The 17342-nt window shown below is 44.5% G+C and overlaps 1 protein-coding gene across 7 annotated transcripts in view; it reads right to left on the bottom strand.

The window, feature by feature from the left end:
- cast (calpastatin) overlaps nucleotides 1-17342 on the bottom strand; it is a 206002-nt gene that overhangs the window by 28870 nt on the left and 159790 nt on the right. For all 7 annotated transcript variants that reach the window (XM_063068584.1, XM_063068580.1, XM_063068585.1 and 4 more), the window contains 6 exons: nucleotides 16451-16522; nucleotides 11542-11631; nucleotides 7313-7408; nucleotides 5567-5623; nucleotides 1403-1510; nucleotides 726-782 (listed from right to left, as the gene is read on the bottom strand). In XM_063068584.1, coding sequence (XP_062924654.1) covers nucleotides 726-782; nucleotides 1403-1510; nucleotides 5567-5623; nucleotides 7313-7408; nucleotides 11542-11631; nucleotides 16451-16522 — 480 coding nt within the window. The remainder of the gene's footprint in view (nucleotides 1-725; nucleotides 783-1402; nucleotides 1511-5566; nucleotides 5624-7312; nucleotides 7409-11541; nucleotides 11632-16450; nucleotides 16523-17342) is intronic.

Here is a 17342-nt window from a genome sequence, read left to right as displayed (position 1 = left end):
ACTGTCCAGTGCACCAACTCAAAGCAGTCCTGCGCCTTCCTTGTCCAAACTTTCTTGGTCCTCTTTACTGGTGCTGCAGTTGTAGAAGTACCACCAGCAGATCAGACTTTCCAAAGTGTGGGTGTGGAATGGCACGGTAAGTGTTTTTGATGGTAGTGGAACAGTGGTCCAGTGTGTTGGCTCCACTGGTTCCACAAGTGATAAGTTGCTGATAATTATTTGAAGACTTTTCAAGCTGCCTTGGTTAAAATTCCCCAAAATGATGGGGATGGCATTGGAGCGCACTCCTTTATACCTGTTGATTACATTGCTCAGTTCATTGAGAGCCTGTCTGACATGAGGCAAAATCTGGAGCTGGAGTCACTAAGACAATCCTAGGTTGAGTTCAATGCTGACTGGTGCCAAACTGTATCATTCGCTGCAAGTTCTTTAGATTAATCAGCTGCATGGAGAGGAGGAGCCTACTGCACGGCCAACAGCTTGCTCTCCGTATCGTACTGCTGTGGCTTGCATAGTACGTAGACAGCTAGGACACAGCATCCATAGTTGACTTCAACCATTGGAGGCCTCACACTACTGTATCATCCTAAACGACATTATCACTGACATATGTCCTGAAATTCCAGAAATTAATCTTTTGGTAAACTATTCTATTATTTACAGGTCTTGGTTCTGCTGAAAACAAGAAATCCCACATCACATTTTACTCCTGTTTTATCACTTACCTTAGCACCGGGTTGACTTGCAGAGACCGAGGCAGCTGTTGATGCTTGCAGTGGTGCCTTAGTGAAAAGAAATTTTCAATTACATTCATAGCTTAGCTACTTTTAATTCATTTTCACAAGGTGTACAAAACCATTTCTAACATGTTAAATATAAAAGCAGTTGTCAAAAAGTGATACCCTTGGAAACAGAGAAATATTATCATTATGAGTCGTTAGCCAATATAAGTTCAATGAGTTGTTAGATTTTGTTTTGGATTATGAGGACACGCAGTCCTCTTTTATTGTCATTTAGTAATGCAATAATAGTTCAATGTTATATGCATGCTCACATCTGTATCATGTAGAACATGTCATATAATAGTCAACAAATTTCAGTCATTTTAAACTTACTCATAGAAAAATCACAGTTCTCCCTCCTTTGTGTCTATTTACAGCCAATTTAACTGTTATTCATCAGGTCATCTACGTGCTAGAGCTAAATGCAGCATCTACTTACCACATAAAATCTAAGTTCTTGACAATTCCATACAGTACACTAAACAGAATTGTTAAATTTAAAAATGTGGATAGCATTGCTACTATACTGATCTTGAATAAAACATAACTCTACTTGAGATTACAAAACCAGGAACGGAAACTCTCCATCTTCAGTCCCCAACAGTAAATAGGAGTCATACCTGCTGCTGCAGAGAAGGCGGCGCTGCCGAGCATTTTGAAATTGTTGCTGGAGTGCTTTGGACGAAGTCAGCTGACAGACAGTCCAAGACATCACTTTCTGGCCTAGTCTGTGACAACAAGAAATACATATGCTTAAGCCAGACTGTTCAGAGAATACGGTGCAGTGTTCAAATCCTCAATACCAAAGTACTAATAAAGACAAGCTATAATGGTCAGAATTTACTGTAATCCTGGAATTTCACCTTTGTTCTCTTTAAATTTGCACGTCATGTGACCCAATGGTTAAAAATGGACAGAGATAACTACCTGGAGGGAACTTCTGTCACCCAGGCACTTAATCTGATCAGAGTCAGAATCTGGTTTAGTATCACTGGCATATGTCATGAAATTTATTGTAATATAGCAACAGTACATTACAATGTGTAATAATAAAAACTGTAAATTACAGTAGGGGAACGTCGACTCAGACCATGAGAGGCCTGCGTCGGGCATTTTCATGCCTTACAAGGCGCAGATTGGAAGTCTGTGTGGGGCGCCACTCCTCACACAGACACTAGAGCAAGGTGTGATTAAGTGCCCTGCTCAAGGACACAAACATGCTGCCACAGCTCAGGCTCGAACTAGCGACCTTGATATCACTAGGCAAATGCCTTAACCACTTGGCCACGTGCCCACAATTACAGTAAATATATATCTATTTTAAAAGTTAAATTAAGTCCTGCAAAAAGAGAAAAAATGTAGTGAGGTAGTGTTCATGGGTTGAATGTTCATTCATAAGTCTAATGGCAGAGGGGAAGGAGCTTTTCCTGAATCCCTGTGTGTGTGCCCTCAAGTTCCTGTACCTCCTCCCTGATGGTAGCAATGAGAAGAGGGCATGTCCTGGGTGGTGGGAGTCCTTAATGATGGATGCTGCTTTTTGAGGCATTGCTCCTTGAAGACGTCCTGGATGCTGGGGAGGCTGGTGCTCATGATGGAGCTGACTGAGTTTACAACTTTCTGTAGCTTACTTCGATCCTGTGCACTAGCCCGCCCCCCATGCAAAACGGTGATGCAGCCTGTTAGAATGCCCTCCCCTGTGCACCTGTAGAAATTTGAAAATGTCTCTGGCGACATATCAAATCTCCTCAAACTCCTGATGAAATAGAGTTGCTGAAATGCCCTTTTTTGTAACTGGACTGATATGTTGACCCCAGGATAGATCCTTAGAGAGGATGACAACCAGGAACTTGAAGTTGCTCACTCTTTCCACTTCTGATTCCTCGATGAGGACTGGTCTTACCCTTTCTGAAGTGCACAATCAATTCTTTGGTCTTACTGACATTGAATGCGAGGTTGCTGCTGTGACATCACTCACCCAGCTGATCTATCCCACTCCTGTACACCACCTCGTCACCATCTGAAGTTCTGCCAACAGTAGTTGTGTTGTCAGCATAATTACAGATGGCATTTGATCTGTACCTAGCAACACAGTCTTGGGAGTACAGAGAGCAGAGCAGTGGACTGAGCACACATCCCTGAGTTGATTATCAGCAAGATAGAAATGTTATTTCCCATCCGCACAGACTGTGGTCTTCCAGTGACGAAGTTGATAATCCAGTTACAGAGGGAGGTACAAAGCCCAGGTTTTGGAGCTTTTTGATCAGAACTGTAGGAATAATTTTGTTTAACACTGAGCTACAATCAATAAGCAGCAGCCTGACATAAGTATTAGTATTGTCCAGGTGATCCTAGGCTGCGTGAAGAGCCAATGAGATCGCATCTGCAGCGCCTATTGTGGCTAGAGGCGAATTGCACTGGGTTCAAGTCCTTGCTTAGGCTGAACTTGATTCCAGCCATAAACAACCTCTCAAAGCACTTCATCGCCGTAGATGTAAGTGCCACTGGATGATAATTATTAAGGCAGCTCGCCCTGCTTTTCTTGGGCACTAGTACGGTCATTGCCAACTTGAAGCAGATGGGAACACCTGACTGCAGCAATAGGAGGCTGAAAATGTTTCTGAACATTCCGGCAGTTGGTTGGCACAGGTTTTTGGGCCTGTATACCAGGCACGCCATCAGGTCCTGTCACCTTGCAAGGGTTCACCCTCTTGAATGACATTCTGACATCAAGGTCAGAAGATCCACCAGCTGTTGCAGAGATCCTCATAGCTGTAGCTTTATCCTCCCTTTCAAAGTGAACATAAAAGGCTTTTGAGCTTATCTGGGAGTGCCATTCATGATGTTAGGCTTTGCTGCAAACCCTGTATTGACGTGCATCCAATTCTGCCTCTAACCTCAGTCGGATTTGTTCTTTTGCTCTTGAGATAGCCCTCTGTAAGTCGCACCTGGCCATCTTGTATAGACCTGGATCACCAGACTTGAATGGCTCGGATCTAGCCCTGAGCAGACTGCGAATCTCCTGGTCCATCCACAGCTTTTGAGTCGGGTACGTACAGTGCGTTCGCGTAAGCACATACTCATTGACAGGGGTTCTAATGAAGTCAGTAACAACTATGGCACATTCATTCAGATTCGAAGATGAATCCCTGAGCACTGTCCGGTGAACCAACTCAAATCAATCCGATAAGCAGTTTTCCGCCTTCCTTGTCCTCTTTACAGGTACTGCAGTCTTCAGTCCCTGCCTATACTCAGGGAGTAGAAGTACAGCCATGTGATCAGACTTTCCAAAGTGTGGGTGTGAGATAGCATAGTAAGTGTTCTTGATGGTAGTGTAACAATGGTCCTGTGTGCTGGCTCCTCTGGTCCTACAAGTCAAATATTGGTGATAATCATTTGAGGGTTGTTTCAAGCTGGCTTGGTTAAATTCCCCCAAAATGATGGGTGCGCTGTTCATGCCTGTTGGTTACATCGTCAGTTCATCTGGTGCCTGTTTGACATGGGCCTGAGGTGGGATGTACACCACTAACAAGATGATCACTGAAATCTCCTATGGCAGATAAAAAGGATGACACTTGATTGCTGGATGCTCCAGGTCAATTGAGCAGGGCTAGGACAAAAACGTCACGTTTGTGCACCATGGTTTGTTAATCATAAAGTATACTCCACCTCCTCTGCCTTGGAGAGACTAATCAGTCCTATCTTGGCAGTGAATCATGAATCCAGCGAGCTGTATCGCTGCATCTCAAACGGCGGGGGATAACCAAGCCTCTGTGAAACAAAAAACACAACAGTCCCTGATGTCCCTCAGGTACAACAATCTTGCTCTAAGATACTTGATTTTATTTTCCAGGGACTTCTCATTCGCCAGCAGTAGTGGAAGTCAGAACCCGCTTCTCCTTAAATAAACTGTTAATCCAGCTCATCATCCTCTCTTCCGCCGCCTTAAAGGGGAACCACACTTCCATCCGAGATGCATCGACTATGAGTAGTGATAGATTTTTTTTAAATGCCTTAAACTTTGACAAACTTCTATAAATGTGTAGTGGGTAGTATATTGACTGGCTGCATCACAGCTTGGTATGGAAACACCAATGCCCTTGAATGGACAATGCTACAAAAAGTAGTGGATATGGCCTTGTCCACCACAGGTAAAACCCTCCCCCACCACTGAACACATCTACACAGAGAGCTGTTGCAGGAAAACTGACATATATCACCAGGGACTGCCAGCACCCAGGTTAGGCACTCTTCTCACTGCTGCCATTAGGAAGGTGGTACAAGAACCTCACATCATCAGGAACAGTTATGACCCCTCAACTATCAGGCTCCTGAACCAGTGGAGATAACTTCATTCAACTTCACTTGCCCCATCATTGAAATGTTCCCACAACCTATAGACTCACTTTCAAGGACTCTACATCTCATGTTTTCAATATTTACTGTTTATTTATTATTATTTCTTTTTGTATTTGCAGTGTTTGTTATCTTTTACATATTGGTTGAACACACAAGTTGGTTCGGGTCTTTCAGTGATTCTGTTATGGATTGATTGAGTATGCCCACGAAAAAGAAAATCATGATTATATATGGTGACATATCTGTACTTTGATAATAAATTTTCTTTGAACTTAGAAACTGTTAGCCATTATCCTATCACTGAAAAAGGTAGAAATTAAGATAAATGTGCTAATGATTACATTAGGAGAACCACTGACTAATGCCATGGTATTGTGTAAATTTTAATTGGAAACAATGTAAGGTTTGAGCTTTATCTTCTCTGTTACCTTTGGTTTTGTTCCTGCACCAGTGGACGAGGAGGGCACTTTGCTTTTGCCTTTATCCTGTTGCAAAGGAAGAAATTTAGTGAGACCCTTGCACAATTATACATTGACACAATCAAAGCATATACGTCATGCCAGTGGGGATCTGTTCCAGTGTGAACAGGGTGTTAACCGTAATGTACATGATTAGCCACAGCATTTAGAACTCAGAGTACAACAGCACAATACAGGCCCTTCAGCCCACAATATTGTGTTACCTTTTAGCCTACACAAAGATCCAACTAACCCTTCCCTCCCACATAGCCCCCCATTTTTCTTTCATCCTCATGCCTTTCTAAGAGTCTCTTAAATCTCCCTAATGTATCTGTTTCTCTGTTTCTACCACCACCCCTGGCAGGATGTTCCACACACCCCTCACTTCTTGTGTAAAAAAAACACTCCCACTGAAGTCATTCCCCCTATACTTTCCTCCAATCACCTTAAAATTATGTCCCTGATATTAGCCAATTCCACCCTGGAAAACAGTCTGGCTATCTGCTTGATTGAAGCCTCTTATCATCTTGTACACCTCTGTCAAGCGACCCCTCACACTCCTTTGCTCCAAAGAGAAAAGCCCTGACTCACTCAACTTATCGTCATAAGACTCTCCAATCCAGGCAGGTAGTTTATTTGGTAATAAAGGAGGATATATCAATGGAAAGTTTTAGAGAATACTGACCTTAGTTTGAGAAAAAACATTTCCAATTTATACTTTTGTATTGTATCTTACATTATTATGGCAGAAATGAGCTTCAAATGAGAATAATTATAGAAGTATAAATAATAACATTAGTATTTTTATACTAATAAAGTCCAGTCTGCTCCATTCATAGAAGCAAATCTTCCTGCATCTTTTCCAGTATTCTAAAGGGAGACACTGGTTTTAAAAAGGTAATTCTGAGACATGGGCAAGCCCACAGTATGTGTGAGACTTGGAGTTACAGATGGTGTCTTTGGTGTCTAAAAGCAGAGCCTAGTCTTTCTGGGATTCCCACTGAGGAACCACCTCTCAGCTTTTTTGTCTTGTGACCTCAACTTAGAATTGCTTTTATGTGTCATTAACAAACAACTTCCTTTTAGAACAGAGATGAGGAAGAATTTCTTTAGCCAGAGGGTGACAGAGCCTTGGGAGGAATTTCTTTAGCCAGAGGGCGACGAACCTGTGGAATTCATTGCCTTAGATGGCTGTGGAGGCCAAGTTATTGGTATATTTAAAATGGTGCTTGAAATGTTCTTGATTAGTGAGGGCATCAAAGGTTACAGAGAGAAGGCAGGAAAATAGGGTTCAAGGGAAAAGTAAGCCATGGAACAAACTCCTATTTCTGTTTTATGTCTTAGGAACAATTTATATACTTGTTCATAATATTATCTGCAATAGTTTTAGTAGCTTTTTGATAAAGCTGCTTCATAATTGAAGGGTCTTCTTCTACTGCATCTCCTCTCATTACCCATCAGGGACATTAGATAGAAGCAGAGATGCAGAGCCACAATATCTGAAGCCAATTTGTCTCTGCAGTCTGCTGACCTATTCCAGGGTCTGGAGGACCACTGAGATTGTTCCCTCATATTTGGACCAAAAGCTATGAGCAAGCAGGAACACTAAGCAGGGATCTAGGGTCACAGGGAAACTCATGTCATGTTATTATTTTTAAAGCATTAAATGACTAAAATTTTTCTTGACATAATGAAAAGCTAATTATTGTATCGAACCTTTAGATGAACTTGTTCAGTGAATCTGTAATCAGGAGGTATGGATTCTTCAGTTTCGCCCACACGTTCAGCCTTCTTCTTGGAAGAGTCAGATTCCTAAAAATATGATAGTTTTTAAAAATCATTCAAGTGCACATTTCATGCTTGATTTTCCATATTTCGTATCTCAAAGCAAGTGAAGCCAGCTCAATAAAATGATTATTTAGGCAATCAATTATGGTGACCTCTTCAAGCATCTGTTACCAATAGACATGGAAGACAACATATACTGAAAGCAATGGAAGAAAAGTGACTTTTTAAACAGGGTACCAACCTAGGGTCAACCTCGAAGGCATAAAAAAAAGCTTAGTTGACCCCTGCCTTAGAAAATGAACTAAACTCTGCTGTTATTTAGCTGAAAACACGCAACATTCATGCACTACTACCAATCTTCCTTCAAACCCATCTATACCTCAGTCCAGAAACAGCATTTACTTTGATTTCTCTACACCTCACGATCAGTGCCAGGGTTATCATGCATTGCATGTTCTGTCAATTACCTGGTTCCTATTTAAGTATGGACCACCTAACTTCCCTTTGTGACGAATACACATAGATAAGATGTTAGCTGTCCTGTGTGATCAGCAGTTGGTCTGCCACCTGTCTTCAAGAGAGAGATAAGGGACACAATGAAACAGCACCTGGAGATGTGCAATGAAGGGACGGGAGAGAGAGCTGTCTGGAGCGGCTCCCCCTTTGAACCCTGAACTGTTTGAAGTGATGGACAGGTGATACCCCAGCAGGGGGATAAAAAGGGACAGGTTCGCTAAGGCAGGACACACACGACACCCGAGGTAACGAGACCCTGGAAGCGGTGTGCCTCTCACGAGTCGGTGGGAAGTATCGGACAACGCACAGGGTGGAAAGGTACGATCAGCGGGAACCCAGTGTGTGTCCACCCTTGCTTGGGTGCCGGGTTCACTGCAGAGGATCGACCGCATCTGGAGGAGGGGTCACAGTCGGTGACCTCAGGTGACATCACCAAGGACCTGCCCAAAAGCTGCTTGTGAGCAATTATCGCCGGTCTGTGAGTGGAAGCCGTGTTTGAATGATCAGTCGTTCCCGTTCTCTCTCTCCCTCTCCCCATGTTGTCCATCGCCATGGCAACGATTACTGCGAACTGAACTAAATTGGACTGAACTTTTGTGTCATTTTGAAATTGGTCATTTATCCCTAGACAACGATAGAGCTTGATTGCTGCTGTTATCTTAATTCAGTGCACATGTGTGTTTATCATTGCTGAACTGTTGCATTTATTATCCTTTCGATTACTGTGTTGCTTGTTTCTTTAATAAAACTTTCTTAGTTCTAGTAATCCAGACTCCAACTGAGTGACCCATTTCTGCTGGTTTGGCAACCCAGTTACGGGGTACGTAACACCTTATTAGCTAGGTCCTTGCGCAGGGGAGGAGCTAGGAAAGATGGCGCCAGAGGTTTCAGTAGATCCAGGCGACTTCTTCCAGATCTTCCATGAAGCAGCTTATTCTTCCTTTCTTATGTCTTTCTTTTCTTTCCAAGGTGGCTGGGGTTCTGTTGGAGTCCGTGATCTACAGTTCAAACTACGGTTTACCATAAGTGGTGGGTTTTCACACCAGCATTTCAATACCTCCGGGAGCAGCCTGGAAGACGTGCTCCTTCGGGCGGTGGCTCCACAGAAGACCCGATTCCTTGCTGATTTCGTCGAGTGAAGCATCATGGACATCAGAACAGCAGGCGGTGTGCACTGCTGTCAGAAGAAGGCCCCTGTTCTCAAACAATAACCCCTCTCTCTCTGGAGAGCGCAAACCTGTTGGTCCCTGAGTTGGGGGATTTGGAGAAGCAACGTGGCAGATTACAACATTGGAACAGCGAGTTGCTGGTCTCCTGCTCTCACTGTTGTTGCAGGAGCAATCTCCCTCTCCCTCGCTGTCAGAGATAACGAAGTGCTGGGATGGACTGTGGTATTGATGGACGCTAGATCAATGTCTTTTTGGGGACTCTTGTTATTGTCTGCATGTGGGGCTGGTGCTTCTCATGGTGCAAGTGGGGGGAGGGTCAATGCTTCTGCTTGTGCATGGGAGGGGCAGGCTTTGGGGTATACATTCTCTCGGTGGGAGGAGAGAGTGCAGCGCCCCACACGTGCACAGTCCTCCGGTGAAAAATGATATCGTATCCGTTAAATAGGGGCCGTGGACAATTCTGATTTGATGGAGACAGACATGAAAGCACAGAGTAACATATGGAGAAATTTCTGAAACGCCCGTTCGCTGCTGTCGTTACCGCATGATCTTGAATCTTCCGGAGGGAAGGCCTCAAAATCCCCAGCTTTGCCTGCTGTTGGCGACCGAGATTGAGGTCGAATCGCTCGGATACATATGGTGTTCGGTACTCGGTGTTGGAGAGCTGATCCGAGGCTCAAAGTTTTCGGATGACTCAGAGTCGGACTGTGGTCGGCATGGCAGGGAGAGTTTTTCTTCCTTCTCCCGTCTGCGTGAGATGTGGGACATTTGAGAGACTTTGAACTTTTTACTGTGCTCATGGACTGTTCTTCATCAAGTTATGGTATTGTTGCACTGTTGTAACTATATGTTATAATTATGTGGTTTTGTTAGTTTTTTCAGTCTTGGTCTGTCCTGTGTTTTGTGACATCGCACCGGAGAAAATATTGTATCATTTCTTAATGCATGCATTACTAAATGACAATAAAAGAGGACTGTGTGTCTTCATAATCTAATCTATTAAATTGAACCATTTGAGTCCTCTAAGAATTCACACTTTCAATGTCCAAATTTTTAAAAAAATAACCTTTCCTCTGGGTAAGCAGGGTGGAGATAGGTGGTGTTGAACGCTGCTTCCCTCTGCCAGTTTGCAGGTGACCCTTGGGCAAAGGGTAGCATCTGTTTAGCTTCTAACCCCAAACCCATCCCTACTGATCAGGGTCATGTGAAGCCAGCAGAGCAGGTGGTGGTATTTCATATTAGCAGATGGCGCACATCACAAGCCGCGGTTATGCGACTACCGATGCCTGGCTGACAATCCCTTTCAGAGTATTGATAAGGAAGAATAAAAATCCTATTTATATAAACACTATAATTACTGCGAGGTAAGAATTTATTACAGCTACACACTCCCATCACTGGAGTGGAGACAGAACAACGCGGCCTTCGGTATGGTACCAGTTAGCGTAATGCTTTACAGCAACAGCGACTGCGATCAGGGATCAATTCCCACCACTCAGTAAGGTGTGTTCGAGGGAACAGACCCCATTGAGGGACCAGCAGTAGAAAGGGTGAGCAGATTCAGGATCCTGGGTGTCAACATCTCTGAGGATCTCTGTTGGGCCCAACATAGTGACGGATGACAGTGGCTGAATTTTATCAGGAACTTGAGGAGACTTGCTATGTCACCACAGAGTCTTGAAAATTTCTACAGATGTACCTGGGAGAGCATTCAAATTGGCTGCATCACCATCTGGCGTGGAGGGGCCACTACACAGGACTGGAAAAAGCTGCAGAGGGTTGTAAGCTCAGCTGGATTCAGCATGGGCACCAGCCTCCCCATAATCGAGGGCATCTTCAAAAGGCAATGTCTCAGGGAGACAGCATCCATCATTAAAGACCCGCACTACCCAGGACATGTCCTCTTCTCATTACTACCCTCAGGGAGGTGGTATAGAAGCCGGAAGGCACATCCTCAATGTTTTAGAAGTGTCTTCTTCCCCTCCAACATCAGACTTCTGAATGGACAACAAACCATGTGCACTACGTCACTATTATTTTTGCTCTCTTTGTGTACTACTTATCTTTATATATATTTATTCTAATTTGTAGTTTATTATTATTATGCATTGCAATGGACTGCTGCTGCAAAACAACCAATTTCACGACATACGCCAGTGGTATAAAACCTGACTCTGATTCTCCCCGAGACCGCGTGAGCATCTACGGGTGCCCTGGTTTCCTTCCACATCCCAAACACGTACATGTTAGGGTAAATAAGAACGGGTGACACTGCGGGACATCCCCAGGACATGTTTAGACCGGGTTGATCGCTGACGCAAACGAGGCATTTCACTGTATGTTTTTACAGCCGATGGAACGATTTCAAGTGCAACAATATTTGCTTGGTAATAAACAAACACATAGGGTGCTGTGTCAGGAATATTGTTCAGTTAGAAACTATCAGTAAATGAAAATAAATCACGGTTGTACCTTCACTTCCGGGCCAGTGTACTTGGGTGCAGAATTGTCTGGAGCTTCTGATGGAAGAGTTTCTGCAAGCAGATCTAACACGTCTTTATCCTTTAAAAACAAAATAACATTTTTCAAACTTGCTCTTCCTACTTCTGTTCAATCGACAAAGAGGTGCATTATTGAGAGTGTGGTTGGATGACCATACACACGAAACAACCCCCTGCACCCATCCCAGCCAATCCTACTGAGATCATGAGTTAACACGCTGGAGGGCAATGGTATGATCCACGAGGCTCGATTCTCTTAGTTATTTCGCACTTCTGACAGCTTATCTGATTCTCATGAAAAATGCCAAGTGTACAGATAAAGATGAAGGGCCTTGGCCAGAAATGTTAACTGTTTATTCCTCTCCACAGATGCTGCCTGACCTGCTGAGTTCCTCCAGCATTTTGTGTGTGTTACTTTGGACTTCCAGCATCTGCAGTCCCTTTTGTGTTTATACAGATAAATAGAAAACTTTGGCAGCTTGGAAGTGCACCCTCAGGAAAGAAAACTCGCTGATGGCTGTTGACCAAGTGATGACATCCACACTGACCTTGATATAAATCCACTCACTTTGAGAGAGGAAGGGCTGGCAAAAACATAAAAACACAAAATGTGACCTAAATCTGACATCAGAGTTGTCACCATTCCCTCATTGAGTGGAATGCTAAATACTTAAATGGGAAATTGTCTGCCTCATAAGGTATGAATACTGCAACCAAGAGGTCTTGGGTCCATGCCCATGGATCTCTCAAAGTTGCAGTGCAATTTGATAGGGTTGTTAAGGGGCTGTATATGTACATTAGATGGAGGACTGAGTTCAAGAGCTGTGAAGTAATGTTGCAGCTCTATAAATCTATGTTTAGACCACACTTGGAAAATAGTGTTCAGTTCTGTTCACTTCATTATAGGAAGGATGTGGAAGCTTTCAAGAAGGTGCAGAGGAGATTTACCAGGATGCTGCCTGGATTAGAGAGCATGTCTTATGCTCGGTGGGGGCGGGGGGGCGGGTGCCGGGTGCTCGGCCGGGGACCGTGGTCGAGTGGTCGGCGACTTGGGCTGGCTCCCCCACCGGACTTAGTCTGGTGAGGAGGGTGTGAGGACACCCAGCAGGACTAAAAAAAACAAGACCTGACAAAGGGCGGATGAGCTCCTTGTGAGCCAACGGCCATCTTCCGTGGAAGAGATAAAAGCCTCACCACGTAGCTACGAATTGTATGCTATGCACCTAGTTAGAAGAGACATGATGAACTTGGGCGCTGCACCGTGTGCCTGGACCTGCCCAAGGCCTCCGTCTAAGGAAGGGCCGAGCTCGAAGAAGCGGCCGCGGCTGGAGGCCGACACAGCCTTGGGCTTGAGTTCGGCGGGGGCAGCGGCGGGCAGTGCCAAGGTGGCCAACGAGAACAAACTGGAGGCGAGGCTGTACTCCGTGCTGTCACAAGATTGAAGAAGATGGAGGTGCATAGCCGCCAACACCGGATTTGGAATGGCACCCACTGATTGACTGAATGACTGAGTTATGAGGATAGGCTGAGTGACATACAGTAGGTCTTTTCTCTGGAGTGAAGGAGGATGAGAGGTGACTTGATAGAGGAGTACAAGATGATAAGAGGTATGGATTGAGTGGACAGCCAGAGACTTTTCCCCAGGGTCAATACCAGGGGACATAATTCTAATGTGATTGGAAGGAAGTAAGGGGGAATGTCAGAGGGAAGTTGTCTTAACACAGAGAGTGGTGGATGCGAGGATGCACTGCCAGGAGTGGTAGTAGAGGCTGATCCATTAGGACATTTAAGAGACTCTGAGATATGTACGTGGATGAAAGAAAAATGAAGGGCTATATTGAAGGGAAGGATAATCCTGATCTTGGAGAAGGTCAAAAGATCGGCACAATATTGTGGGCTAAAGGGCCTGTATTGTGTTGTACTCTGCCATGTTCTACGATGCCCTATTTTTCATGATATTCCAGCTTTGAAACCTGACATACAAAGCTTTGAGTTCCGAATCAAGGCAGACACTATCAGCAGAAAATATTATCACTGATGCCAAAATGTATACTGTATGTAAACATACCTCCCAACAATTTCTGGCAGTGTCTGTAAAGAATCCTTCTCACAAAGAACAAACTCTGCCAATAACTTTACAAGTTGTTCAAGCAAAAACCCCGACCGTACTAAACGTTGTAGAAGCGAGGAGATTGGGAGGGAAAGGAGAGCAAAAAGACAAGGAGGAAGGTGGGTGGGAGGACAGGGAGAAAAGAGGAGGGAGGACAGGGAGAAAAGAGGAGGGAGGACAGGGTGGTAGAGAGGAGAGATGAAGCAGGAAAAATAACAGCATAGTTTTGGGCAGGTGCTCAATATTTAAACGGACAATTGGTTGCTCTTTATAACGGCAATGCAGCATAACCATGATACCAGGATACCAGATGTGCAAATATCGAGCTCTGTGTCTGTGACAAACTGAATATCTCAGAGCAATCGACCCAGCAGGAAGTTTCTGAGAGCCTTTCACAACCAGGCAAAGCAGGTCTACCCTCAGTGAGCAGTGTCCATAACTGCTCCCTTAGTTTGAAACACTGCTAATGTACCCATGAGTATTTGTGTGAAGATGTGTCGAAGAGAGCCAGAGAACTTTACAACTACATTTCGGTCAGGGTCCCACAATGAATTTGGAAATCAGAAGTAGCGTTTATCATTTCTCCCAGTTTTCCAAAGGTCAGGAAAGATGACAGAAAAATGGAAGAGGGAGCTGCTAGTTCCCAAACCAACTGCTTCTCATTGACCCACATGAAGCATGATAGTTCCCCAGACCTGTCAGTGGGAGAGTGCCCCAATCAGTCAGAGAACAACCCTTGATCCGACAGTGGGGACGCCCGGGTCTGTCGGCAGGAGTCGTGCCCGGGTCTGTCGGCAGGAGTCGTGCCCAGATCCGTCGGTGGGAGAGATGCCCGAATACGTCGGTGGGAGATGTGTCCGGATGTGTCGGTGGGGAAGCCTGATGACAAAATTCCCAGTGGAGATTTCTGGGATCTTTCAGAAAGAATCCTTCTCTGCAAGGTACAAGTTCTGATAACTTTACAGTACTAGTTGGTTAAGCAAAATCCTTGAACAAGCTAAATATTGTAATAGGAGAGAGGGGATTGGGAGGGAAAGGAAGGCAAGTGGGTGGGTGAATGGGAGAAGAGAGAGAAAGAAAGGAGGAGGGACAGCTGGACAATGGAGAGTGGAAGGAGGAATAATAACAACTTGGTTTTGGGTTGATGACCAATATCTAAACGGAAAATTGCTCGCTCTTTACAACATCTGTACAGGGCATGCACAGAACTTCCTATACCAAAATACAATATTCTGCTGAACATTGTGGGCAAGCAATGTTGGCAATGGAATATGTGCCAACACTTGCAGGCTGCCTCCAGCACATCCTTGGGTGTGTTGGTTGTTATCACAAATGATGCATTTCACTGTATGTTTCAATGTACCGTAGATGTGATAAGTAAATGAGAATCTGAGACAGCAGAAGAGCAAATATCTGTCAGCCTATGTTCTTCTGATGAGAGCTCTGCCTAGCCCATACTGTGATGGCTAGTCCATTTCCCACCCTGAAACTCTGACCTGCTTATCATGAACCGCCATATTTAGCCTGGCTCATCAGAACTACATAACTCAACTATCAAACCCTGTCGGCAGTCTGCTCTGTGATGGCCAAACTGATGTGCACACTGCCCCACACTCTGACCACTAAGCATGCCAACCTTACTCCCGTCCTATGTCATGCTCTTCTTCACAAAGCCCAGACTGAAGCTTGGCCCATGGTTCACCCATTCCACGTACTCCCTCTGCCCACAGCAATCAGCTCCAGCCCACAACCCATGTATGATTGTCTCCTGATGGTGACTTCCCCACCCAGTGTCTGGCAGGTCTATCAATCCAGCAAGTGGAGGAAAGGGAATCTCTCTGTCTGGGTAAAACTCAGCAGAGACCCTTGTACTCCACTTGTACTTCTCTCATCGCAGTGGAGGTTATATTGCACAGGTCATCAGCGATCGTGGTTCAATTCCCGCCACTGTCTGTAAGGGATCTGGACGTTCTCCCTGTGACCGCATGGGTTTCCACCCACATTCCAAAGACACATGGGTTAGGGTTAGTAAGCTGCTAGCATGCTGTGTTGGTGCCTGAAGCGTGGCCCAGCACATCTCGGACTGTGTTGCTCATTGATGGAAATGACATGTTTCACTTTATGATTCCATAAGATATAGGAGCATAATTAGGCCATTTGGCCCATTGAGTCTGTTCCAACATTTCATGATGGTTGATCTATTTCCCCCTCAACCCGAGTTTCCAGCCTTCTCCCCGTATCCCTTCATGTCCTACCAACAAAGAATCTATCAACCTCTGCCTTGGCCTCTGTGGTAATGAATTCCACAGATTCACTACTCTGGCTGAAGAAATTCCTCCTCATCGCCATTCTAAATGGACTCCCTCTATTCTGAGGCTGTGTCCTCTGGTCTTAGACTCCCCCACCATAGGAAACATCCCCTCCACATCCACTCTGTGTTTCAGTGTACATGTGGCAAATAAAGCTACTCTGTTGAACAAGGTTTGCAAAACAAAACTCTTCTAGCTGGTACAGGTGCAGCAGGAATGCACAACCTCCATTTTCGGGAATGGATTGATACTGGAGACTAAAAACTAATGGAAAACAGGATCCTCAAATTGCATATCGTGCACGTGAGCCTGTGGATATGGAATCTCGATAAAACAAAATCTCCTTTCGCAGATTTGAAACGTCACTTTTGGTTTCCACCTTTTCTGTGAAAATGAAACCACACCAAGATGACCCATTTCGGTTACCCCAGAAAACCACATATTTTGGATTTACCACTCACCTTAACGCCACTCTGACTTGCAGATATTGAAGAAGCTTTCAGTGCAGATACTGAAGAAGCTTTCAGAGGTTCCTGTGTAGAAAAAGTAAAAGCACTTTCAACTGATGTTTCATTTTCAATTGTCTAACCTGTATCAATCTGACTGATTTCTGGCAGAAGGAAAAAGTTCAAAGTTCAGAGTAGATATCAACGTATGTATATGTCATGATATACTACCTTGAATTTGATTTTCTTGCAGACATTCACAGTAGAACAAAGAAATACCATAGAATCAATACCATATATACACAACACACACAAAATGGTGGAGGAACTCAGCAGGTCAGGCAGCATCTGTGGAAATGAATAAAGAATCAATGTTTCAGGCTGAGACCCTTCATCAGGACTGGAAAGGAAGAGAGAAGATGCTGGAATAAAAAGATGGTGGGGGGGAGTGGAAGGAGGATAGCTGGAAGGTGGGCTGTGGTAGCGAGTCTGGGTGAGTACATGGTCAAAGAGTCGGAGGGCAACAGAGATCACAGGGGGAGCAGTGGGGGAGTGTCTCACTGAAATCCTGTTAAAAGGGAAGATTGAAACGTTAAGATGACAAACAACTAATGTGCAAATATGCAAAGAAAGGAGAAAGGATCTGACAGTCTTGTGGTGAAATCTAGTAGAGGCCTGTTTTTGACTAATTCACTGTTGTGAGGCTCCCACATACCAATTCCTCTCAGTTTTAATTCACAATTCCCATGTGAAGACCCCAGAGAATCTTTATTGGTCAATGCTTCCATTCATGTGAAGCACTGAGTGTTCCAACAATGTGTTCTACATACCTATCAGATCCAGAGACCTTAAAGCTCAGCGCAGCTACAGGAGCAGTGTGCTGCCCAGTGTGTTCACATGCAGAGAC

This window comes from Mobula hypostoma, chromosome 16, assembly GCF_963921235.1.
Source record: "Mobula hypostoma chromosome 16, sMobHyp1.1, whole genome shotgun sequence".
In the NCBI taxonomy this organism is placed as follows: Eukaryota; Metazoa; Chordata; class Chondrichthyes; order Myliobatiformes; family Myliobatidae; genus Mobula; species Mobula hypostoma.
This window is presented reverse-complemented; position numbering and strand designations above follow the sequence as displayed.